The following is a 26,575-nucleotide window of genomic DNA, read 5'->3' on the forward strand; positions in this document are numbered from 1 at the left end:
ACGGTGATTACGTCTGTGACAAGTGTCTGCTGCTACAGGAACTCCAGCTCCGTGTTGATGAGCTGGAGTCTGAGCTTCAGACACTGCGACACATCAGGGAGGGGGAGAAGTACCTGGACTCTGTGTATCAGGAGGTGGTCACACCTATGAAGTTAAGTTATTCAGATGTAGCCCATGGTCAGGGACAGGACGGTGTGACTACGAGAGAGGCAGGTACGGGGATCCAGGAGATAGAGCTGGAGGAGCCGCAGCCCTTGCTCTTGACCAACAGGTTCAAGGTTCTTACTCCCAGTGGGGACGGGAGCAGGGACTGCAGGGAGGATGAGCAACCTGGCCACAGCACCGTGGAACGGGGGGCCATTCAAGAGGGGGGAGTAAATAGAAATGTTGTAGTGGTAGGGGATAGTATTATTAGGGGGATAGATAGAGTTCTCTGCAGCCGAGAGCGAGAGTCCCGAAGGCTGTGTTGCCTACCCGGTGCCAGGGTTAAGGGCATCTCCTCTGGGCTGGAAAGAAACTTGCAGTGAGAGGGGGTGGATCCAGTTGTCATGGTCCATGTTGGTACAAATGACGTAGATAGGACTAGGAAGCCAGTTCTGTTAAAGGAGTACGAGCAGCTAGGGGTCAAATTAAAAAACAGAACCTCAAGGGTAATAATCTCTGGATTATTACCTGAGCCACGAGCGAATTTGGCTAGGACAAATAAAATTAGAGAGTTAAATGCGTGGCTCAAAGACTGGTGTGGGAGAAATGGGTTTTGCTTCCTGGGACACTGGCACCAGTACTGGGGCAGGAGGGAGCTGTTCCGTTGGGACGGGCTTCACTTGGCCAGTGCTGGGACTAGAGTCCTGGCGGATCATATAACTAGGGCTGTAGAGAGGGCTTTAAACTAACTAGTGGGGGGGAGGTTCCTAGAGAGCAAATAATAAAAATGACAACAGAGAAGGTCATAGACTTAGGTAGCAGTGGGGAAATTAAAAACCAGAGCGTGTCAGGAAGGGGCAGAAGGTATGGAATAAAAGGTAAAGTAATAAAAAGGGCAAAAGCAGGAACTAAGTGTCACAAAACATATTTGAAAGTTCTCTATCTGAATGCACGTAGCATTCGTAACAAAATAGACGAGTTAATGGCACAAATAACTACATATGGGTATGATCTTGTGGCCATTACACAAACATGGCTGCAGGGTGACAATGCCTGGGAATTAAACATACCAGGTTATTTAACGATCAGGAAGGACAGGCAGGAAGGGGAGGTGGGGTGGCTATGTTAATAAAGGAAGGAATCACTGTAATACAGAGAAATGATATTGGGTCAAAACATCAGGATAATGAAACAGTTTGGGTGGAGATAAGGAATAATAAGGGGAAAAAAGCACTAGTGGGCGTAGTCTATAGGCCTCCAAACAGTTGCAACTCTGTTGGACGGAGTATCAATCAGGAAATAGTTGAGGCTTGTAATAAGGGAACATCTATAATTATGGGGGATTTTAACTATCATATTAATTGGACAAATCAAATTGGGCAGGGCTGCCTTGAGGATGAGTTCATTGAGTGTATTAGGGATGGGTTTCTTGAGCAGTATGTAACTGAACCGACCAGGGGGCAAGCAACCTTAGATCTGGTCCTGTGTAACGAGACAGGATTAATTAAAAATGTCCTACTAAAGGATCCCCTTGGAATGAGTGACCATAACATGGTTGAATTCCATATTCAACTAGAGGGTGAGAAGGTTGGATCTCAAACAAGCGTGCTGAGCTTGAATAAAGGAGACTATGAAGGTATGAGAGCGGAATTGAGTAGAGTGGATTGGGAAAATAGATTAAAGGGTAAGACGATACATGTTCAGTGGTGTACATTTAAGGAGTTATTTTACAACTTCCAAAAAATATATATTCCACTGAGAAGAAAAGGGTGTAAAAGAAAAGACAGCCATCCGTGGCTAAGTAAAGAAATTAAGGATAGTATTCGACGAAAAACAAGGGCATATAAGGTAGCCAAATCTAGTGGGAGGATAGAGGATTGGGAAAACTTTAAAAGGCAGCAAAAAATAACAAAAAGATTGATTAAGAAAGGGAAGATAGATTATGAAAGTAAATTAGCAAAAAATATAAAAACAGATAGTAAGAGTTTTTATAGTTATATAAAAAGAAAAAGGGTGGCTAAAGTAATTGTTGGTCCCTTAGAAGATGAGACCGGGAAATTAATGGTGGGAAATATGGAGATGGCAAAAACACTGAATGAATATTTTGTATCAGTCTTTACAGTAGAGGACACTAAGAATATCCCAACACTGGACAAACAGGAGGCTATGGGGGGGAGGAGCTAAACACGATCAAAATCCCTAAGGAAGTGGTACTCGGTAAAATAATGGGACTCAAGGCGGATAAATCACCTGGACCGGATGGCTTACATCCTAGGGTCTTGAGGAAAGTGGCAGTAGGGATTGTGGATGCATTGGTAATAATTTTCCAAAACTCCCTGGACTCAGCAAAGGTCGCGGCAGACTGGAAAACTGCTAATGTAACACCCTTATTTAAAAAGGGCAGTAGACAGAAGGCTGGAAACTATAGACCGGTTAGCCTAACATTTGTGGTAGGTAAAATTTTGGAGTCCATTATTAAGGAGACAGTAACAGGACATTTGGATAATCATAATTTAATAGGACAAAGTCAGCATGGTTTTATGAAGGGGAAGTCATGTTTGACAAATTTGCTGGAGTTCTATGAGGGAGTAACATATAGGGTGGATAAAGGGGAACCAGTGGACGTAGTGTATTTAGACTTCCAAAAGGCATTTGACAAGGTGCCACACAAAAGATTATTGCTTAAAATAAAAAATCACGGGATTGGGGGTAATATTCTGGCATGGATAGAAGATTGGCTATCTAACAGAAGGCAGAGAGTTGGGATAAATGGTTCATTCTCAGACTGGCAATCAGTAACTAGTGGTGTTCCGCAGGGGTCAGTGCTGGGTCCCCAACTCTTTACAATCTATATTAACGATTTGGAGGAGGGGACCGAGTGTAACATATCAAAGTTTGCAGATGATACTAAGATGGGAGGGAAAGTAGTGAGTGAGGAGGACATAATAAACCTGCAAGGGGACATAGACAGGCTAAGTAAGTGGGCAGAGATTTGGCAGATGGAATACAATACTGGAAAGTGTGAGGTTATGCACTTTGGCAGGAAAAATCGTAGAGCAAGTTATTATCTTAATGGCAAGAAACTGGAAAGTACTGAAGTACAAAGGGATCTGGGGGTCCTGGTGCACGAAACTCAAAAGGTTAGTATGCAGGTGCAGCAAGTGATTAAGAAGGCCAATGGAATGTTGGCTTTCATTGCTAGGGGGATAGAATATAAAAATAGGGAGGTATTGCTTCAGTTGTACAAGGTATTGGTGAGACCACACCTGGAATACTGCATACAGTTTTGGTGTCCATACTTAAGAAAAGACATACTTGCTCTCGAGTCAGTACAAAGAAGGTTCACTCGGTTAATCCCGGGGATGAGGGGATGGACGTATGAGGAGAGGTTGAGTAGATTGGGACTCTACTCATTGGAGTTCAGAAGAATGAGAGGCGATCTTATTGAAACATATAAGATTGTGAAGGGGTTGGATCGGGTGGATGCGGGGAGGATGTTCCCGATGATGGGTGAAACTAGAACTAGGGGGCATAGTCTTAGAATAAGGGGCTGCTCTTTCAAAACTGAGATGAGGAGGAACTACTTCACTCAGAGGGTGGTAGGTCCATGGAATATGCTGCCCCAAAAAGCTGTAGAAGCTACATCATTACATAAATTTAAAACAGAAATAGACAGTTTCCTAGAAGTAAAGGGAATTAAGGGTTACGGGGAGCGGGCAGGAATTTGGACATGAGTCTAGGTTCGGATCGGTCATGGCCCTGTGGGTAGCGGAGCGGACCCAGGGGCCGTGTAGCCTGATCCTGCTCCTATTTCGTGTGTCTAATTCTGTTAGATTCAGGAGATGGTTCTGTGATAGTAGATTGGCGGTTAGGATCCGATCAGCCATGATCTTATTGAATGGCGGAGCAGGCTCGAGGGGCCGATTGGCCTACTCCTGCTCCTATTTCTTATGTTCTTATGTTCTCTTTTATAGAGGAAAAGAGCTCCAGCCTGTTCAATCTTTCCCGATAGGTATAACCTCTCAGTTCTGGTATCATTCCAGTAAATCTTTTTTGCATCTTCTCCAGTGCCTCTATATCCTTGTTATAATAGATCAGAACTGTGCACAGTACTCCAAGTGTGGTCTAACCAAGGTTTGATACAAGTTTAACATAACTTCTCTGCTTTTCAATTCTATCCCTCTAGCAATGAACCCCAGTGCTTAGTTTGCTTTTTTTTTAATGGCGTTATTAACATGTGTTGCTACTTTTCGTGATTTGTGTATCTGTACCCCAATATCCCTTTGCTCTTCAACCCTGTTTCGGCCCCAATATTTATGGGAAGGTAGAGAGAGTATGTGTAAGGCCGAAAACAGCCGAAGAACCCAGCAAGGCCGGGGACGCAGAGGTCCTGCCAATTTTAATGGTTCAACATATTGTAGCTCCTTCTCCTGCCCGGCAGCCAGCCAAATGGACAGCCTGGCCAGCGGGCAGGGAGAACACCTACGGCTAAAGCCGCAGCCAAGGACCCTTACAAACAATCCCTGGCAATTGGTATGGGGGGTGGGGGAGGGAGAAGGGTGCGGGGGAGTCTGGTGGGCTTCCTTGAAAGCCTGGGGGGAGCACTCCTGCTCCTCCTGGCCCACAAGGAGTGCTGAAACAACCTTCGGAGGCTCCTACCTCGGTTTCACTGCCGAGTGTCCCGACCCCAGGGATATACGTGCAGCAGTTACAAAGTTCAAATTGGGCTCCCAAATGTACAGGGAGCTCAATTTAAATATGTTAATTATGCATCCCCGCCTCCTCACGGCGGGACAGTCGGACGCCCCGGATTGGTGTCGCGTTCCGTGCATTTCATTTTTTAACCACCGCACCCCGCCCCCGACCCTCTCCCACCCATCGTTGTTGTGGGGGGGGGGGGGCGCGAGCGGAGTGGGGGGGGTGGGGGTTTATATTGAGGGGTCATTATCGAAGCAGTATATGCCCTCCTTAATCTTCCAACTAAAATGCACACCTCACACTTTTCTATATTGAAATTAATTTGCCAATTACACGCCCATTCTGCAAGTTCATTAATGTCATGTATTTTGTCGCAGTCTTCCTTCGTATTAACTATACCTCCCAATTTTGGCAGGGTCTGCAAATTTTGAACTTGATATTTCTTTATACTAATATCTCTCTCATCTGTAATTGTCTGGAGAAATAATTCAATACTGTAAAGAATCATTTTTTTATGCCATCTGTAAAAAAAAAATGGGAGCTAAATGACGAGATGGTGCTGTAGCAGCATTTCGAACAGCAATGTGTCACTCTAACTGCAATTGATTTTAATTTACGGCCAATAAACTAGACTGTAGGACAAATCTCTAAACAAATAAATCGACAAAGAACCAGCAAAGAACAGAACAAGGAAAAAATAAAAATAAAATCAGCAACCAACAAGAAGGGAACAGGGATGCATAAAGAGCCGGATACAGGAATGTAGATACAGGAATTTTTAAATGGGACTGTAACTATATCGACAGAATGCATGACTTTAAAATGCAGACTGAATTAAGTCTGTGCACCCGAATCCAATTATTCCCGTCCTCTTAACCGGCTTCACCTGAAGACTACACTTGGTCTTGACTGCTTGTAATGCCACAGGAGATCGACTAGTAAAAATATAAGAAAGCCTCCTCTTTTGACCCGCTATCCCATCTAACCCCTTCATCGCAGCTGGAACGACAGTTCAACAGGTTAGCATGGCAGCTAAGTGGGACGGTCTAGGAAACAACAGGCTGCAAAGCCAAGAAAGTGGTGGACAACTGTAGATGGAGAATGGGGGTGGGTAGCAGCGATTGGGAGAACAGATGAGAGTCAACCTGTGACTGGCTTGCAGCAACGACAATAATGAGAAGCGCAAAGGCTTCAAGTATGGTACTAGGACCACAGGAGGGAAGAGCCAAATTCTTCTAAGCATACAGGGAAAAAATCTTTTAAAAGCTGCAGGGGTTAAAAAAAATCTGATGGCCCAGAAATTCGGGCTGGGGGCTTCCCGCGGGTGCAAGCCCCCGATCTGCACGCCGGCAGTTGAGCTGTAGGGCTCTGTGGAATTCCGCTCTGGGGCCTGGCCCAGCTGCCGGCGCGCTGTGCTTGCGTGTCCCAGGGGCGTAGTTAGTGCGATGCATCCCCTGGGATCACGTGAGCCACGGGCAGCCAATCGGAGGAGGGAAAAGCCCATTCATAAGCCCTTGTCAAAACTTTTAATACTACGGGCCCCAAAATAGCAGTAAACCTTCAAATAATTTTTTTTTTTTTTTTAATCACACTTTTTAAATAATAAACTATAAATTACATTAAATAACTATTTTAAACAATAATTTAAATTTTTGAAAAAATAATTTTATATTCTAACAGGGCTAAAAATAAACTTACCTTGCTTTAAAGTATTTAAAAATAATAAGCCTGTGGAAAAAATGTTTTAATTTTAATTAATTGACCACTTACCTTACAAAAAGCAGGCTTACCCTCCCGGGAAAACCTGTAAAAAAAACCTAAGTTCAAAGCGCACGCGCAGCCTCCCCTGCGCGCGCGTTCGACCTCTGAACCCCTTCGTTCAGAGGATCGGAAGTGCCGGTTTCCCGCGCATGCGCAGTGCATGCAGAAAACTGGCACTTCCATTCGGCCTACGGGTGAGTACCCAGTGCGTACTCACCCATGGAGACCCGAATTTCTGGGCCAATAAATTAAAAAAAATAAAATCAACAAATGGCAAATGAAAAAACTTCCAAGGAGAATTTGAGAATACCCAATATACATCCAAGCATTTGCAGAGAAGATGTTTCCACTTGTGGGGAATCAAAAACTAGGGGTAATAAATAGAAGATGGATAGAATAAGGAATTCAGGTGAAACTTCTTTATTCGGAGGGATGAGAATGTGGAACCTGCTACCAACATGGAGTGGTTGATGCGATTAACATAGATGCCTTTAAGGGGAAGCTAGATAAGCATGAGGGAGAAAGGAACAGGATATATTGATGGGATCAGATGAAGTAAGGTGGGAGGAGACTCATGTGAAGCATAAACACTGGCATGGACCTGTTGGGTCAAATGGCCTGTTTCTGTGCTGTAAATTCTATGTAAAGCTGGGAAAAATAAGGGGGAATTTTAACCCCAAATGTGGGTGGGGTTGGGTGGGAAATAAAAATATAAAAAATCTCAAACCCGAACCAAACCCGCCTCGAACCCGTGCACTTCACAGGTGGGACGGGGGGGTTGGGTCACTCATTTAAATATTTTAATGAGGCTGCGTGCCTCAGATTTTATTCTCTGTTCCTGCTTTAACAGTGGCCTGCCGAGTTGCCCAGGTCTCGGGAAACCCAGCAGCTTTAGGGAGGCAAGGACTGCTGCATGGAACAGGTGAGTGCCTTTATAGCACTGCTTGTGGGCAAGGAGGAGCAGGAGTGCCTTCCCCCCCCCCCCCAGAAAACCTGGTAACCTCGACAGCCTGCAATTTCCTCCCACACTGTCCTCCACGGGCCACCCCCCCCGCGATCTTCTCTCCTCCTCCTCCGATCTCTCCGGCACCTTCCATAATGTCCCCTCCTTCCTCGATCTCTCTGGCCCCTTCCACAATGTCCCCATCTCCCCCGATCTCTCTGGCCCCTTCCACGATCTTTCCCCCTCCTCCCCATCAATGTCCCCCACCCCCAGCCTCTCCACTTTCTGGCTGCGGCCTAGTGCCGAAGGCCTACCCACCCGACAGCCAGCCTTGCAATCAAAAATGTTAATCAGGTCCTGCCATTAAATTCGACATGACCCAATGAAACCCGTTCTTCTGGATATCCCAACCGCTAAACTGCCCCTCTCCTCAGAGTTAATATCGGGGCCATAGTTCCCAAATTTGGCTCACAGCCACCCAGTGGCCAAATTGTGTGATTACAGTGGGACCCATTAAAATGGCAGACACAGGATTTATAATAGCAAAATGTGATGCCCAAAAGTTTAACAAAAACCTGACAACAGGAAGTCAAATGGTGCAGACAAAAAGTGTATGCAGAGAGATATTATAAGATATATTACAGAAATAGACACACAGATACTGATCAAAATGAAATATTGGAAGCCAAGGCTGAAATAAGAGCTATCAACAGGTTCTTATAGATACAGAGTACTTTATTTTAAACATTCAAAAGCTGAACTCCAAAATATAAACAGCTAAAGCGGAGATTAAGGGTGCTAAAACATTGATCTGGAAAGTACGAAGTCAAAACAAGACTTAACTTGGGAAATATACTAACCTGCAATGCAGGAATAAATGTCTTGATATCAAGTTCAATTATGTCATGAGGTAGAGAGAGCACAAAAGTCACGCAGGAAGCCAGTAGCTCATCCTTGTACTGTTTCATTCTGATCGCTACCTATAATAAATAACATGACAAAGTGCGAGTGCTAGGTCATTACGCAATAACTCCTTAATGGCATTTTATCAAGTTAAAAATATACACATTAACAATTAGGAAAGGTTCATTTTAATATAACATTTCTTTCTAAAACATATTATGAAAGTAACCTGATCTGAAGAATACTATCAATTAACAAGCATTTCACTTCTTTTTACTTAGTTAAAATCCCAGACGGTGCTTGAATTTTAACCAACCTACCAACACTGAAAGAAACATATCTTCTAAGGTCACTCCGAACATTTGGTGAAATTGAGCTGAGCCATACTCAAGTTATTCAAGGTTTTCCCTTTTTTCTTAGATTAAAATTGAAAGTGTAATTCCTGCTGCTTTATATGGAAGACAGGAAATGTAACTCATCGAACAAGAATATGTGGAATTTTCTCATTTTATAAGGAGCTCATCTCTGACAAATTCATCTTTCCACCATATTGATGGATGACTTAATTTTCCCAAAGCCTAATAACCTTTGAAAAATATAATTTTGGTGCCTGACACCCCACCCCGCCCCCCCAGTAATCCTACTTTAAGAATGTATAGCATGGAAAAGAAAATAGCATTTGGGTCCATCAAGCTACTGCTTCTAACAGACAACGTGCAATCTGCACCAAATATCTCGAAATTTCTTGAAGGAGGAACATTTCTGCTTCTACTTACAACTTTGTTGTGTGGGGTCAAATGACCTAGACACTTCCCAAGTTAACAACTGCACCAGGAAAAGAGCTGATCTTAAGAGCTACTGATAACATACGCTCAATTTTTCAACTCCACTTTTTTCCAGCTGTATTTTTTTTTTAATTCATTCACGGAATGTGGGCGTCGCCGGCAAGGCCAACATTTATTGCCCATCCCTAATTGCCCTCGAGAAGCCGCCTTCTTGAATACAACCATTTCAGAGGGCAGTTAATAGTCAACCACATTGCTGTGGGTCTGGAGTCACATATAGGCCAGACCAGGTAAGGACAGCAGATTTCCTTCCCTAAAGGACATTAGTGAACCAGTTGGGTTTTTACGACATTCCGGTAGTTTCATAGTTGCCATTACTGATGCTAGCTTTTTATTCCAAATTTATTTAATTATTTTGAATTTAAATTCCGCTGCTGCCGTGGTGGGATTTGAACTTATGTCTCCAGATCATTAGCCCAGGCCTCTGGATTACTAGTCCAGATTATAACCACTAGGCTACTGTACCCCTAAAGGACATGTATTTATGCAAATACAGTCTACTCTTAATTTAAAGTTGTTTAATTCAAATTATCTGACCATTCAACATTTTTAAGGACTAAATTACTACTTTGCTGTATTATTTGTTACTTAATGTTGATTTTTTTCAGTGGAAAAAAACAATTTCTGCAGTTCAAAAATGTTCAAGAGAATTTGAGATAGTACTTACCTCCTTTCCAAACTTCCCAAATAATGCAAAGCAGGCAAACTTTTCTGGGTTCATGGGACACTGTTTTCGAGTCTTTGTGCCAACACCCTGACAAAACATAGTTTTCCCATTATAATTAGAAATCCAAGCAAAAATAAAAACAAGAGCAGCATGCACATCAGTCACCTGCTTTCTTCTGCATAGTAGACTCATGACTACGGTCAGAACATGTGGAGTCAGAGGACACGTAGCAAGCTGGCTACAAAACAGAAAACAGAGAGTAGCTACTCAGACTGGCAAAAGGCGAGAAGTGGTGTTCCACAGGGATCAGTGCTGGGACCGCTGTTGTTCACAATTTACATTAGCGATTTGGACTCGGGAGTTGGAAATACAATTTCAAAATTTGATGACAACACCAAATTGGGAGGTGTAGTTAATACAAAGAAAGAAATGTGACAAAATACAAAAATACATTAATAAGCTTGCAGAATGGGTGTGTAATTGACAAATGAAATTCAATATACAGTAAACTCTTGTTTAAACAGCACTTAATCATCTGGAATTCTTTAATAACCGGCAAAATAGATAACCGTTAATCTTGCCGAATCCATCCAGCACTCGTTTTGCCGAGTCCGAGTTAGTCAGTGGTTTTTATTTTTGTTTGTGTTAAAAATAGCCTACCTCTGTTATCCAGAATTTTTCATCAACCGGCACCATCCTGGTCCCATAGGTGCCGGATAAGAAAGAGTTTACTGTAGATAAGTGTGATGTGGTGCATTTTGGTAGGAAGAATAAGGAGACCACATACTGCTTGGATAAGGGGAGTCTGAATGGGGTAGAGGAGCAAAGGGATCTAGGGGGTACAGATATATTGGCCCAGAATTTGCGGTCAGGATGACGCCGAACTGGCAGCGTTTTCCGTCATTCTGCCTTTGAAACTAACCACAACTTCGGGATTTGGCGTATGCACATGCGGAAATCCCAAAGTTGCAGTCTGTCATTCACTGCTCCATAACAATCTGCGCTGTGTTCCTCCCCCAAACTGAGCCGGCAATCAGTGTAATCAGCCAAATCATCGAAACTGACGAAAACTTCGGCTCTTCCGCAGTAATTACGCTGTTAAATTCCCCACTAAAAGACAGACCCCAAAGAGATTAGGTGTAACTGGGGGTTTGACAGCGTTATTACTGCTAAACAAATGTTAAGGGCCTGGAAAACTAATTTTAAATTTTGTGCAGTGTGAAATTTGTCCATTTTAATAAAAAATTAAAATTAAGAAACTTTTCAAAGTTTGTCCATCTTTATTTAAGTTTTGCCTTTTCCCCATGTGAGAGCTCCAATCTTTGTTTTGCTCTCTCTAACATTTTTAATAAGTTAGAATTTTAAGAGCTTACTCGCTTCCTTTTTTGTTGTCTGTGAGAATTCTGCCTTTTGATTGGCTGCTTAGACAGCCTGTTGATGTCACAGCAGTTCGCACAAGGGAATCCTCATTAACTTCTGTTGCTTTGAGTTGAAGATCGGAAAACCTGAAGTTCTCGACACAGGGATCGCGAGATCCTTGTGCGAAGCGTACTTCGGGGCCAGGAGCGAACACCTTCGCTTCACTGCTGACTACAAATTCAGGGCCAATAATCACTAAAAATAGTGATGCAGGTTAATAAGGCCATAAAAAGAGCAAACCAAGCACTTGGGTTAATTTCTAGAGGGATAGAATTGAAAAACAGAGAAGTTATGTTAAACTTGTATCGAACTTTGGTTAGACCACACTTTGAGTACTGCGCACAGTTCTGGTCTCCATATTATAAATAAAAAGGTGTATAGATTAGTGAAGGTGCAAAAAAGATTTACAAGGATACCACCAGAACTGAGATGATATACTTATCAGGAAAGGTTGAATAGGCTAGGACTCTTTTCTCTAGAAAAGAGAAGGCTGAGGGGTGACCCGATAGAGGTCTTTAAGATTATGAAAAGGTTTGATAGGTTAGATTTAGAGAAAATGTTTCCACTTGTGGGGGAGTCCAGAACTAGAGGTCATAAATATAAGACATGTCACTAATAAATCCAACAGGGAATTCAGGAGAAACATCTTTACCCAAAGAGTGGTACAAAGAGTGCTGTACTTGATGTTACAGATTTTACTAAAGTTAAAAGAATTTAAACATTCACAAAAATAGGTTAATTAAAATGTTACCTTGGCAGTGTTGGAGCTAAAGACTAGAGCAACAGCGAGACCCATGTTTGCTTGCAGCAACTTCCTCAGTTTACTCGTGCCCTCAGAGGGTCTGAGCAAAGATTAGGCTTTTGTCCCAAGATGAGAAGAAAACTGATGGGTCAGTTGCCCTAAATCGTTATAACACATGATCCAGCAATAGGTTCCAATGCGGCCTTGGCTGAGGTTTCTGAGCAAGTCACACACCTTCCTTCTCAGACAAGGAATAGTATTTTATGCAAAATGATAAAAATAAATGGGGGAGGAAGAAAATTAAGTGTATATCATTTCATTACCTCAAAATATTTAATTTTTTTGGCGATTTTCATCGTGACCGACAGAAGTTTGTAGAATCCACTGACGAGGGGAAATTGTGTTGATCGCAGAATGAGCTCAAGTCCAAATCTATACACCCACTGTTCAAAGAAGTCTGTGTGCTTTTCTAACAACAATTCCCTAATTTAAAAGTTCAGACAATTTTTTTGTTGAAGAAAAATTGAAAGAAGAAACTTCAAGTATTGCAAGAAAATAATGAATGCAAATAAAATTCTCCAGAGGTTTGTCTCACAGACACAATTGTGCACCTGTGCTTTGAAGTTGCCACTCTGGGATAAATTAATTTAAATATTTAATAGTTTTCAAAGTCAGAAGGTAGATATGCATCACTCATGATGGGTTTTGGATCCTGTACATTGTACCACCCTTTATGATCAATGTTAGAGTGATATGAAATTTGACCATGAAATACATACTGTTGTGGCGGAACCACCAGAGGATTACGGACAATTGTATATAATTCCTTTTACAGCAATGTAGTACAGCTGGGGGCTGCACCTTTAATGTATCTGTTAACTGTACTAGGGCTTCTTTCCTGTGCGCCGCGTGATGACATCATGCCGTCCGTCACGTGATCTCTCAACGGCGGGAAGAACGTGATGACGTGATAGCTCAGAACCTTCTAGCAGTAGAGCTCGGAACCTGCTAGCAGTTTCCAGAGAGGCTTTCAAGCAGACCAGACCTATTTGCATTGTATCCTAGTTTCCTGTACAGCTTAGTTTGTTCATTAAATTTTATTGTTTTTGATTTTCTGAGTCGATCTCAATTCTTCGGCTAGGAACCCCAGTTCCTACATTGGTGACCCCGATTTCTTCGAACAATTTTCGTTGAAGTTACATCATGGACACAAACGCCGTCACCCTCAAACTGCCGCAATTTTGGAAGCAACAACCGGCTGCGTGGTTTTTCCAGGCAGAAGCCCAATTTGCAATCCGGGGAGTAGCAGCGGATTCGACCCGTTATTATTACGTGGTCTCCGCCCTCGACAGCGCCACGGCCTCGCGGGTCGTCAGCCTCCTCGAGAGTCCACCGAACAATGGCAAGTACGAAGCTTTAAAAGCACGTTTACTGCAGATTTTCAGTCTGTCCAAGTCAGAGCGCGCTCGCAGACTTACCTCCATGCCCGGCCTCGGGGACTCAAAACCCTCAGAGCTCATGAGCCAAATGCTCATGCTTTTGGGCTCAGAATCGCAATGTTTTATGTTCCGCGAGCTGTTTCTCTGTCAGCTACCAGAGCCAGTACAGACGGCCTTGGCCAATTCCGCGATCACGGATTGTGCTGAACTCGCCGCGGAAGCGGATAAAATATTCACCGTCTCGCAACAATCTTGTGCAGCCACGAGGCGCCCATCCCCCACAAAAGCGAATCCGACTCCTCCTCCTGCAGGCTGGTGTGCATACCACGCTCGTTTCGGCGCGAAGGCCAGAAATTGCCGTCCGCCCTGCAGTTCCTCACCAAAAAAAAACCTACCTCAAACCAGTGGTTTGAGAAGATCAATAAGGCCTAAGGGACGCGCCGGAGTTGCGATGGCCGTCGGGTCCGCAGGGAAACTCCTATACATTACAGACTCCCTGTCAGGGCAACGTTTTCTCTGTGATACTGGCTCCCAGTGCAGTATCCTACCAGCGTCGAAGCTAGATCTTCAATCCGGCGGTCAAGGTCCCCCCCTCGAGGCAGCCAATGGTGCGGCCATTCGCGCGTTCAGAAAGTGTAGGGTCCAGTTGAGTTTTGGCGGCCAACGTTTTGTTTGGGAGTTCATCACGGCGAAAGTCTCACAGGCCATCCTGGGGGCAGATTTCTTCTGCACAAACGGGTTTCTCGACGATGTCTGACACTGCCGGCTAATCAGTGCCTCCACTTTTCACTCGGTCCCCTGCCACCGAAGCACCGCGATGTCTTGGTCAGTTGCCTGTGCAGTCCCATCTCCAAATGAGTTCTCTCGTCTTCTCAGCGAGTTCCGAGCTCACCAGGCCCACATTTTCTTCTTCAGTCGCGAGGCACGGTGTGGCGCACCACATTACCACGACAGGATCCCCCGTTTATGCGAGAGCTCGAAGGCTGGAACCCGGTAAACTCGCAGCCGCCAAGGCGGAGTTCCATACAATGGAACGCTGGGTATTATTCGACGTTTGAATAGTCCTTGGTCCTCGCCATTACACATTGTTCCTAAGCCGGGCGGCGGATGGCGGTCATGCAGCGACTACAGACGCCTGAATGAGGCTACCACACCGGATCGGTACCCAATTCCTCACATTCAGGATTTTTTGGCCCATCTGGCAGGGAATTCCATCTTTTCCAAGTAGACCTCGTCCGAGGATATCATCAAGTGCCCATGCATCCTCAGGACGTCCCCAAAACTGCCGTCATCACACCTTTCGGGCTCTTTGAGTTCCTTCGTATGCTGTTTGGGCTGAAGAATGCAGCACAAGCCTTCCAACGTCTCATGGATTCCGTGTTGCGCGATCTGCCGTTCATCTTCGTCTACCTAGACGACATCCTTATTACCAGTAACAGCACGAAAGAACACATTACGTACCCTTTTTTCTCGTCTCAGCCAACATGGCCTTATTATCAACCCGGCCAAGTGCCAGTTTGGGTTGCACAGCATTGATTTTCTGGGACACAGAATCACCTCAGAAGGCGCCGTCCCGCTGGCCACGAAGGTGGAAGCAGTCACCTCGTTCCCTCTTCCTCAGACCGTCAGGGCCCTCCAGGAAGTTCTGGGAATGGTCAATTTTTATCATCGGTTCGTCCCCAAGGCGGCATTGTTGATGCAACCTTTGTACGAGGCCCTCAGAGGTAAATCGGGCAAAGACCCGATCGATTGGACACCCCAGATGGACCAGGCTTTCCTCGACACTAAGAACGCTTTGGCTGCTGCGACCATGTTGGCACATGTCCTTCCGGGCGCAACCATTGCCCTTACCACCGACGCATCTGATTATGCCATCGGGGCAGTACAGGAGCAGTGGGTCGACGGCACATGGCAACCACTGGCTTTCTTCAGCCGCCAATTGCGGAAGAATGAACGCAAGTATAGTACTTTTGATAGGGAGTTGTTGGCATTGTTTCTGGCCATCCGCCATTTTTGCTTCCTACTGGAAGGACGCCTATTCACGGCTTTTGTAGACCACAAGCCACTTACTTTTGCGATGGCCAAGACAGCGGAACCATGGTCGGCACGGCAACAACGTCATCTTACGTACATATCTGAATTTACAACCGACATACAACATGTCTCGGGTAAAGACAACCTGGTGGCGGATTGTCTCTCCCGCGCCCAGCTCCACGCAGTACACCTGGGAGTTGACTATGTTGGTTTGGCAAAAGAACAGAAGGCAGACCCTGAAGTGCAGGCATACCGGACCGCACCTTCCAGCTTACAAGTGGCTGATGTCAGTTTCCAGGCCGCAGGGACCACACTCCTGTGTGACATCTCGATGGGCATCCCACGTCCAATCGTTCCAGTCGAATGGCGCAGGAGAATTTTCAACACTATCCACGGGTTGTCACACCCTGGCATGAGAGCGTCACAACGATTCATGGCAAAGAAGTTCGTCTGGAAGGGCATGCATCTCGACGTCCGTGATTGGACCAATACCTGCATGAGTTGCCAGAAGTCCAAGATACAACGCCATGTTAAGGCCCCAGTCGCCACTTTTCCGGTTCCGGAGCGTCGATTCGACCACGTGCACGTGGACCTGGTTGGTCCTCTCCCTTCCTCTCGCGGGTACACTCACCTCCTCACCGTGGTAGACCACACCACCAGGTGGCCAGAGGCAATTCCTTTGGTTGCCACCACAGCGGCAGACGTCTCCAGAGCCTTCATCTCGTCGTGGGTAGCTTGGTTCGGGCTACCGGCTGACATCTCCTCCGACCGGGGGCCTCAATTTACCTCTGAGCTTTGGAATGCCGTAGCTCAAGGTTTGGGCACCAAGCTTCATCGTACCACCGCCTACCATCCACAGGTGAACGGTCTGTGTGAAAGATTCCACAGGTCCCTTAAAGCTGCACTGCGTGCTAGTCTCCGTGGGCCTAGTTGGTTGGACAGGCTCCCTTGGGTGCTGCTAGGTCTTCGCACGGCGCCTAAGGACGACCTGCATTCTTCTTCAGCAGAGCTGGTTTACGGCCAACCACTCAGTGCCTGGCGATTTTCTTCCTCCTCACACGGAACCCTGGTCCCCAGCTCAGCAGCTCGTCAGCCACCAGGAAGCGGCTAGGAATTTCATCCCAGTGCCTACGTCGCATCATGACCTGCAGCGCTCCCATGTCCCGGTGGATCTTAAGAGCGCAGAATACGTGTTCATTCGGCAGGATGCTCGCAAAAACCTGCTCAAACCGCCTTACACAGGTCTGTTCCGCGTCATCTCGTCAGGTGACAAGTCCTTCACAGTCGACGTCGGCGGTAAGCCTGACCACATCTCCATCGACCGGTTGAAACCGGCGCATCTGGATCTGAGCGAACCAGTCGTCACCGCTCAGCCGCCTCGTCGTGGTCATCCACCGTCGACTGCCGGTCCAGTACAGCCACAGTCATCCGCCAAGTCGCCAGTGCCCGCCTCACCGCGTCGACCACAGCCGGCCTCCTCTTCTCCGCCTGCAGCGTCATCCCAACCACAGCCAATGGCCAGTTCGTCTTCGAGTGCTCCGTTCCAGCTGCCGGGGTATCGCAGTCGGTCGGACAGACTCGTCAGACCCCCTTCTCGCCTTACCTTCTCTGTTAAAAGCAATTCTGGGGGGGGCGCATGTGGCGGAACCACCAGAGGATTACGGACAATTGTATATAATTCCTTTTACAGCAATGTAGTACAGCTGGGAGCTGCACCTTTAATGTATCTGTTAACTGTACTAGGGCTTCTTTCCTGTATTCCGCGTGATGACATCATGCTGTCCGTCACGTGATCTCTCAACGGCGGGAAGAACGTGATGACGTCAGAGCTCGGAACCTTCTAGCAGTAGAGCTCGGAACCTTCTAGCAGTAGAGCTCGGAACCTTCTAGCAGTTGAGCTCGGAACCTGCTAGCAGTTTCCAGAGAGGCTTTCAAGCAGACCAGACCTATTTGTATTGTATCCTACAGTTTCCTGTACAGCTTCGCTTGTTCATTAAATTTTATTGTTTTTGATTTTCTGAGTCGATCTCAATTCTTCGGCTAGGAACCCCAGTTCCTACACTGTCATGCAATCAACTTGGCCCAATTAAACTCTACTGCTCACAGATCCATTTCAAATTATGGTGCACACACAGGCATAGAGCAGTTTCAACAGTCAGTCCAGATGGTTGGCTTCTCATGTCATATTTAAGCTTAGTTCTAGTTAAAGTTCTTTGTTCTTCTCACTTTGAACAATGTGGACCTAGTATACTTCACCCAGGGACATGAAAGAATATATCTGTGCTTGTGGCAGCTTGCTTACCAGACCAGACAGATGGCTAAGATTGATCATAAAGATCAGCACAATGTACAGTATCCAAAAGCCACCGCTAGCAATGTATATCTAGCACTTGATTTTGAAACATATTCAATATTTAAAGAGAGATTACTTCAAAGCACAGATGCAATTGTAATGAAGTCCACAGCTACAGAGAAAGATATTGTAGGTCACAGTAACTTATCGGATAGAATTTTTATTTAAAAATAATTAAACTGACTTCTTTTGTACTGTTTCATTAAGCAGTTTTCACACTCACCCACAGAATTCTACTAAATTGATGAAGGCAGTAAAATCTTTTGGTTTAGTTGGCTGCAGTTTTGCTACTGGATCAGACGTAGGAATTACAATACTACTGTTGATGTCACCTGAACCCTGCAAATAACAACAGAAAATGCTGGAAAAACTCAGGCAACATCCGTGGAGAGAGAGTCAACATTTCAGGTCGAAACCCTTCGTCTTTAAAGCAAATAGGAACTTCACTTCATGACACATCTTTCAATAAATTCTTTCAAACTTCTGAACTAGTTTCTGCAGCTAATCGTTAAACCATCTCATGATTTTTAACTAGACAATTATTAATCAAATTAAAATACAATTTTATGCATCATTTATGGGATTACATTTTTAAGAGTTTATATATGTATATATCCTATATATAACTGCTAAACTGATGGCACTTCACATTTTGGAAAGTGGTGTGAAACCACCTTGAGAAGCTAGTCTCGCACTGCTTTTGCTTCTCAGCTGCTGCACTATATTTGTAACCAGCACAAAGAGAAGTTTTAAAAGTTCTATTTTAAGCTTTTCAATGTTAGCAGAGACAGGTGTTCCATTTCCTCTTTGCGGGAATTAAAATTTAACTGGCACTTAGACACCAGGAGGTGTCAAGTTGAACAGATATATGGAGCTGCTGATGGAACTTGGGTCTACAAGCTCTGCATCACTGCAAGCAGGTACTGGACTCAAACAGCCATCGATACTGTAACTCTGCCCTTTAAACCACACATTGATAATGCAAATTAACACTAATCTCCAAAGCTCTTCTGTGGACGATGAGATCAAAGAAATGTAGTTTTAGCTGCTTTGCAAAAAACAGTTCAAAGAGTCTGAAAGTATACCAATTACATTCCACTGATCAAATGTCAAGACACAGAAATCACATAGAAAAAGCAGAAAAATACCCCTTCTTCATTCTGGTTTTGCTTGTCCACTGTCAGATCCAACTTCTCAATAATCTTGAGCACTGATTTAATAAACTCATCATACAGCAGCCGATTTAAAGATTTCAGGGGTGAATCAACCATCTGGAATGTCTCAGCAACCAATCCAGACTCCTTAAAAAATAAAATATGCAAAACTTCATATATTTTTCCCCAGAACAGCAGATCCTAGTTCTTTGAGCATGCAGTGCATTATGCTTCACAATTTCAACCATGACTATTTGGCAGATTGCAGTTATATTTCTCAGTTTTATCATTTTACTTTTAACCATAATTGTAAAAAAAACCTGCAACTTTGTTGTGATTCCTTTTATTTCTGTCTAGCTGAACAGCCAAAACTATTGTACAAGATACCACCAAGATTAAAAAGAGTAGGAGAGAAGACAAGATAAATCAAGATGTAGTGATTAGATGATTCGTAAGCTTGCATTTTAGAAGCCAGTGAAGTATAATGAGAAGCATGAGGTATTCTGGGAACGAGCGAGCAGGGCAAGGTAAAGAAGCATTCAGTATTTGAAGCTTGGGAGAAATTAGAGTGAAGCAATGACAACAGTATCACTGTTAAAATAAAAGCAAGAAAGACGGGAGCTAAAAGGGCTTAAGGATAGAGATAACACATGGATCACCTCCACGGCAACAAACTTCTGCTTGTCCAGCAGTGAGAGCTCCTAGAACAGCTTCTCCATAGCATAGAAACATAGAAGATAGGAGCAGGAGTAGGCCATTCGGCCCCTCGAGCCTGCTCCGCCATTCAATGCGATCATGGCTGATCATCCAAATTCAGTACCTGGTCCCTGCTTTCTCCCCATACCCCTTGATCCCTTTAGCCTTTAGAAATATATCCAACTCCTTCTTGAATATATTTAATGAATTGGCCTCTACTGCCTTCTGTGGTAGAGAATTCCACAGGTTCACCACTCTCTGGATGAAGAAATTCCTCCTCATTTCTGTCCTAAATGGCCGACCCCTTATCCTTAGACTGTGACCCCTGGTTCTGGACTCCCTGACCATCGGGAACATCCTTCCTGCATCTAGTCTGCCCAGTCCTGTCAGAATTTTATAAGTTTCAATGAGATCCCCTCTCATTCTTCTAAACTCCAGCGAGTACAGCCCAATCGACCCAATCTCTCCTCATACGTCATTCCTGCCATCCCAGGTATCAGCCTGGTGAATCTTCGCTGAACTCCTTCCATGGCAAGAATATCCTTCCTCAGATAAGGTGACCAAAACTGCACACAATACACAAGGTGTGGTCTCACCAAGGCCCTGTACAACTGCTGCAACACATCCTTGTTCCTGTAATCAAACCCTCTCGCTACGAAGGCCAACATACCATTTGCCTTCTTCACCGCCTGCTGCACCTGCATGCTTACCTTCAGCGACTGGTGCACAAGGACACCCAGGTCTTGTTGCACTTCCCCTTCTCCCAATCTATTGCCATTCAGATAATAATCTGCCTTCCTGTTTTTGCTACCAAAGTGGATAACCTCACATTTATCCACGTTATATTACATCTGCCATGCTTCTGCCCAATCACCCAACCTGTCCAAATCATACTGGAGTTTCTCGGCATCCTCCTCACAGCACACACGCCCACCCAGCTTTGTGTCGTCTGCAAATTTGGAGATATTACATCTAGTTCCCTCGTCTAGATCATTAATATATATTGTGAATAGCTGGGGTCCAAGGACTAATCCCTGCGGTACACCATTAGTCACTGCCTGCCACTCGGAAAAAGACCCGTTTATTCCAACTCTTTGCTTTCTGTCTGCCAACCAGTTTTCTATCCAAGTCAATACCTTGCCCCCAATCCCATGTGCCTTAACTTTACACGTTAATCTCTTATGCGGGACCTTATCAAAAGCCTTCTGAAAGTCCAAATATACCACACCCACTGGTTCTCCCTTATCTATTTTACCAGTTACATCCTCAAAAAATTCCAGTGGATTAGTCAAGCACGATTTACCTTTTGTAAATCCATGTTGACTTTGTCCGATCCTGTCACTGTTTTCCAAGTGCTCTGTTATTACATCTTTTATAATGGACTCCAGCATTTTCCCCACTACCGATGTCAGGCTTACCGGTCTGTAATTCCCCATTTTCTCCCTACCACCTTTTTTGAATAGTGGGGTAACATTAGCTACCCTCCAATCCATGGGTACTGTTCCAGATTCCATCGAATGTTGGAAGATGATCAGCAATGCATCTACTATTTCTAGGGCCACTTCCTTAAGTACCCTAGGATGTAGATTATCAGGCCCTGGGGATTTATCGGCCTTCAATCCCATCAATTTCCTTAACACCATTTCCCTACAAATACTGATTTCTTTCAGTTCCACCCTTTCATCAGACCCTATGTTCCCCGGCATTTCTGGGAGGTTATTTGTGTCCTCCTTTGTGAAGCCAGAACCAAAATATGTATTTAATTGGTCTGCCATTTCTTTGTTCCCCATGATAAATTCCCCTGATTCTGACTGCAAGGGACCTACGCTTGACTTCACCAATCTTTTTCTCTTCACATATCTATAAATAAAAGCTTTTACAGTCAGTTTTTATGTTCCCTGCAAGCTTACTCTCATATTCTATTTTCCCCTTCTTAATTAATCCCTTTGTCCTCCTTTGTTGAATCCTAAACTGCTCCCAATCCTCAGGTTTACTGCTTTTTCTGGCCAATTTATATGTCCTCTCCTTGGATCTTATGCTATCCCTAATTTCCCTTGTTCGCCACGGTTGAGTCACCTTTTTTGTTTTATTTTTATGCCAAACTGGGATGAACAAATTCTGTAGTTCATCCATGCGGTCTTTCAATGCTTGCCATTGCCTATCCACCGTCAACCCTTTGAGTGACATTCCCCAATCAATCCTACCCAACTCGCGCCTCAGACCATCGTAGTTTCCTTTATTTAAATTCAGGACCCTAGTCTCTGAGTCAACTACTTCATTTTCCATCTTAATGAAGAATTCTATCATATTATGATCGCTCCGACCCAAGAGGCCTCGTACAACAAGATTGCTAATTAATCCTTTCTCGTTACATAATACCCAGTCTAAGATGGCCTGATCTCTGGTTGGTTCCTCGACATATTGGTCCAGGAAACCATCCCGTAAACACTCCAGGAATTCCTCCTCCACAGCATAGTTACCAATTTGGTTAGCCCAATCTATATGTAGATTAAAGTCACCCATGATGACTGCTGTGCCCTTATTGCACACTTCTCCAATTTCCCATTTAATGCCATCCCCAACCTCCGCATTACTGTTTGGAGGTCTATATACCACTCCCACTAACGTTTTCTGCCCCATGGTATTTCTCAGTTCTACCCATACAGATTGCACATCATCAGAGCTAATATCCTTCCTTACAATTGTGTTAATCCCTTCTTTAACCAGCAATGCTACCCCACCTCCCTTTCCTTTTTGCCTATCTTTCCTGAATATTGAATACCCCTGGATGTTGAGTTCCCAGCCTTGGCCACCCTGGAGCCATGTTTCCGTAATCCCAATCAAATCATATTCGTTTACCTCTATTTGTGCAGCTAATTCATCCACCTTATTACGAATGCTCCTCGCATTAAGACACAAAGCCTTCAGGCTTGTTTTTTTAACGCTCTTAGACCTATTAGAATTATTATTTACTGTGCCATGTTTGATTTAAACCGTTGATTTTTCGGACTGCCACTTTTGTTTTTCTCCTTCCTATCTTTTGCTTTTATCCTTGTTTCCCTTTCCTCTGTCCCCCTGTTCAGGTTCCCAACCCCCTGCCATTTTAGTTTAAACCCTCCCCCAGAGCACTAGCAAACACTCCCTCTAGGACATCGGTCCCGCCCAGGTGCAAACCGTCCGGTTTGAACTGGTCCCACCTCCCCCAGAACTGGTTCCAATGTCCCAGGAATTTGAATCCCTCCCCCTCGCACCATTCCTCTAGCCACGTATTCATCTGAAATATCCTTCTAGTTCTACTCTGACTAGCACATGGCACTGGTAGCAATCCTGAGATTACTACCTTTGAGGTCCTATTTTTAATTTACCTCCTAACTCCCTATATTCAGCTTTTAGGACCTCGTCCCGTTTTTTACCTATATCGTTAGTACCTACATGCACCACGACAACTGGCTGTTCACCCTCCCCTTCCAAAATGTTCTGCAGCCGCTCTGAGACATCCTTGACCCTTGCACCAGGGAGGCAACACACCATCCTGGAGTCTCGTTTGCGGCCGCAGAAACGCCTATCTATTCCCCTTGCAATAGAATCCCCTATTACTATAGCTCTCCCGCTCTTTTTCCTCCCGTCCTGTGCAGCAGAGCCACCCCTGGTGCCAGGAAGTTGGCTGCTGCTGCCTTCCTCTGATAAGCCATCCCCCCCAACAGTACTCAAAGTGGTGTATCTGTTTGAGAGGGGGATGTCCACAGGGGACCCCTGCAGTACCTGCCTGCGCCTAGTACTCTGTCTGTTGGTCACCCCAATAGCAGCAATATTCAAGTCTTGAACAGATTGCAGGGTGGGGTTGGTGGGTAGTATTTTGCACAAAAGAAACCAAGTTCCTTGGAGGTAGCTTTAGCAATAGAGGGGATGTGGGAGGTACAAGTTTAATATGTTTTTGAAGACCATACTGATACCATTAATGTTTTCACTATCATGGTGCAGTTTAGCTTTAATGATTTCCAAAATTCAGGTGGTGAGTCAACCCAAGCTCTTGCACATCTCTTAGTGCCAGTCACAAAGTGGCAGACACAGGGACCATGTTGCCTACTAACTCTCTTGGCCAGAGATGGCTTTACCTGGAAAGGTGGAGATTTTATTACAACTGGCTTTGCCCTTGCATATATTTACCTCAAAAATATACTACAACGGATATATTTTAAATATTTTTTTTAAGTGATTTTTTTAAAAACTCTCCTCACTGTACAGTGGTTGGTCTCATGATCAGGGCCACCATCCTCACTATGTTTCTGAAAAAAGACAAGCCAAGTAGTACGGAGTGTTGCGAGCTAAGGCTAAGCAAAGCAGTTTCAAGCTTTCTTGCCAAGCCTCAGAAACAGAGGGGAAATGGGGGAACCATGATCATAATATTTTTCTTTTTAATTTCACCTGTAAGTAATTTTTTTTTTTTTTTTTTTAAAGAGACAATGTTATATTTTGAAATGAGTGCCCTAATATAAAGCTACTGCAGGGCCTCATTCTGAAGTATTCTTTTTTGAAAAAGAAAGATTATAGAATATACCAAACTCGAATGAGATGAGGTGTTAGAGGTGTACACTATAACCCTAACTCACCTTCATTTTCCCACAGTCCAGCAGGCTCCTGAATAAGTCCAAATAATCTTTATAAGAGGGGACTCTCCATTTTCCTGTTGCCATGCTACCATTGCCGAATGACTGTTGTGCATCAGATCCTGGCCCATTTTTCCCCGTTCCTTCCTGAGGAATTGATCATCATTAAGATTTACAGTGGTTACAACATTATATACCAACACACAATGAAGAAATATGCTTAGTAAAGATAGAAGAAAACACAAATTCTGAAATAAAAACAAAAATTACAGGGAATTTATAACAGGTTAGTCAGCATCTGAAAGAGAAAGGCACATTAACATAAGCAACAGCTATTTTGCAGACGATAAGATCTCGCAAACAGCAATGAGAAAAATCTGAGCAAAACAAGCAACAGTGTTCTGATTCCAAAGTTTCAGGGAGCCAGCCAAACATGGTTACAATGCTAAATCCAGCTCCCTTATCCTGCCAGTAGAATCATAAACCCACAAAAAGCTAGCTCTATGACTCTGCTATAGGGATAAGAAAGTCTGGTTTATAGTGTAAACATGGATTCCAGTCTCCCAGAATCTGAACTAAACAAGTGATAATATGAAAATGCTTTTAATCTGTGGTAAGGGTAGAGAGAGGAATGTTGATCAGGACACTGGGCAAACTCCCTGCTCTAAAGGAGTTGCAAAGGATCTTTTAGGCCCTCCTGAACAACTGGAACAGGCAGATGGGGTCTCCAACAGTTTAATGTCTCGTCTGAATGACGGCACTCAGCACTCCTTCAGTCTTGGCGTGCCAGCCTAGATTATTTACTCAAGTCCTAAAGAGGAGTTTGAATCCACAATGTCCTGACTCAGGAGGCACAAATCCTACCAATAGAGCCTAGCTGATACTTTGAGTCAGCTATTAATGGTTTCAATAGCCTGCAAATGGATTAAGACACAGGATAAAGTCTATACAAGTCATCTCAGTTCGGTATGTGAGAATGCATTTGAAAGGTGAGTTAAAGAGCTACAAAATGGAAAGGAAAGCAATGGAATGTGAATGGGAGAATCCGTTTGGAAAGTCATGGAGACAGCAGAGATCTGAAACTGTTTAAGCCAAGCAGCTGAAGTACTGTCATTGGGTTTGTTTGGAGCATTGTAGGACAATGATAGCAACACTAGAGAAAGAAATAACAACAGAAAACACAGGAAAAATTCAGCAGGCCAGGCAACATCCGTGGAGAGAGAAACAGAGTTAACGTTTCAGGTCAAAACCCTTCTTCAGAACTAGAGAAAGACTAGTAGCAGCAGTTAAAGGGGCAAGCCACAGGAAATCCAGGATCAGCTAATTAAGCCGTTTACCATTTTCAGGTTAGAAAACAAGGAAATTGACTTTATACTTTTAAATACAGCATACAACAGATATTGTCCCTGTGCTGTGTTAATATTAGCATATGAATGCTTAACATGAAATTCCTTTCCCTGATATTTTAACATAGGCATTGACTCCTGTTAAAAATATATCCTTCAACGTCTCAGTTTAATTGTGTACAAAGGAATTTCATATTAATGCGTTAAGTATTTGTGTGCTAATATTCACACAGCCTGATTTCAATGCAACGGTCGATGCTTGTTGTTGAATGAAGCAGAGTGTTAAGTACTGTAGATTTTTCTTACCCCAGGAAGCAGAACTGGCTTTGAACAGACACGAATCAGACCCTGATGGACTGAAACAGAATTTTTTTTTAAACTTAAAAATAAAACAATAGTTCACAAACTGTAAGAGCATAATTGACTGACTAACTTATTTGGGCAATTTCAATACTTCTGTCATACAATAGTTGGAAACATGGATTTTATGCAGACATTTGATGCAGCTTAATAAGTCACCCACACAGCAGCAATTAATTTGTTTTTTCATTGCATCAGCAGCTCTATTACATTAATTGTGCCTATGTAAGTGCTAAATGTTCTTGCTCCCAATCTGAACAGTAAAATTTCCCACCTTCACAATTCAGCTTCAACTTAGCTTTGCAGCAATGGTAACAATTTAGTAATACTAAATCAAAACATTAAACTCTCGAGTACTTCTCATGAAAATAATCCCAACAGTTCTTACAGATTTTGCACAAAATGGATTTGAACAATGTTCTCACACGTAGCTGGCCTTCTGAAGGGAGCAATCATTTCCAGAA

General features: G+C 44.0%; 1 protein-coding gene across 1 annotated transcript in view; it reads right to left on the reverse strand.

The window, feature by feature from the left end:
- Positions 1-26,575, reverse strand: part of prkdc (protein kinase, DNA-activated, catalytic subunit) — a 300,538-nt gene that overhangs the window by 229,750 nt on the left and 44,213 nt on the right. Inside the window, 7 exon segments of the mRNA XM_085992889.1 lie at positions 8,407-8,526; positions 9,962-10,048; positions 12,446-12,605; positions 18,172-18,287; positions 19,097-19,249; positions 24,409-24,552; positions 26,058-26,107. Of these exon segments, the coding sequence (XP_085849015.1) occupies positions 8,407-8,526; positions 9,962-10,048; positions 12,446-12,605; positions 18,172-18,287; positions 19,097-19,249; positions 24,409-24,552; positions 26,058-26,107 (830 nt within the window).

Source organism: Somniosus microcephalus, chromosome 7 (assembly GCF_052327205.1).
Source record: "Somniosus microcephalus isolate GS21.2 chromosome 7, FLI_Smic_1.0, whole genome shotgun sequence".
NCBI classification, from domain to species: Eukaryota; Metazoa; Chordata; class Chondrichthyes; order Squaliformes; family Somniosidae; genus Somniosus; species Somniosus microcephalus.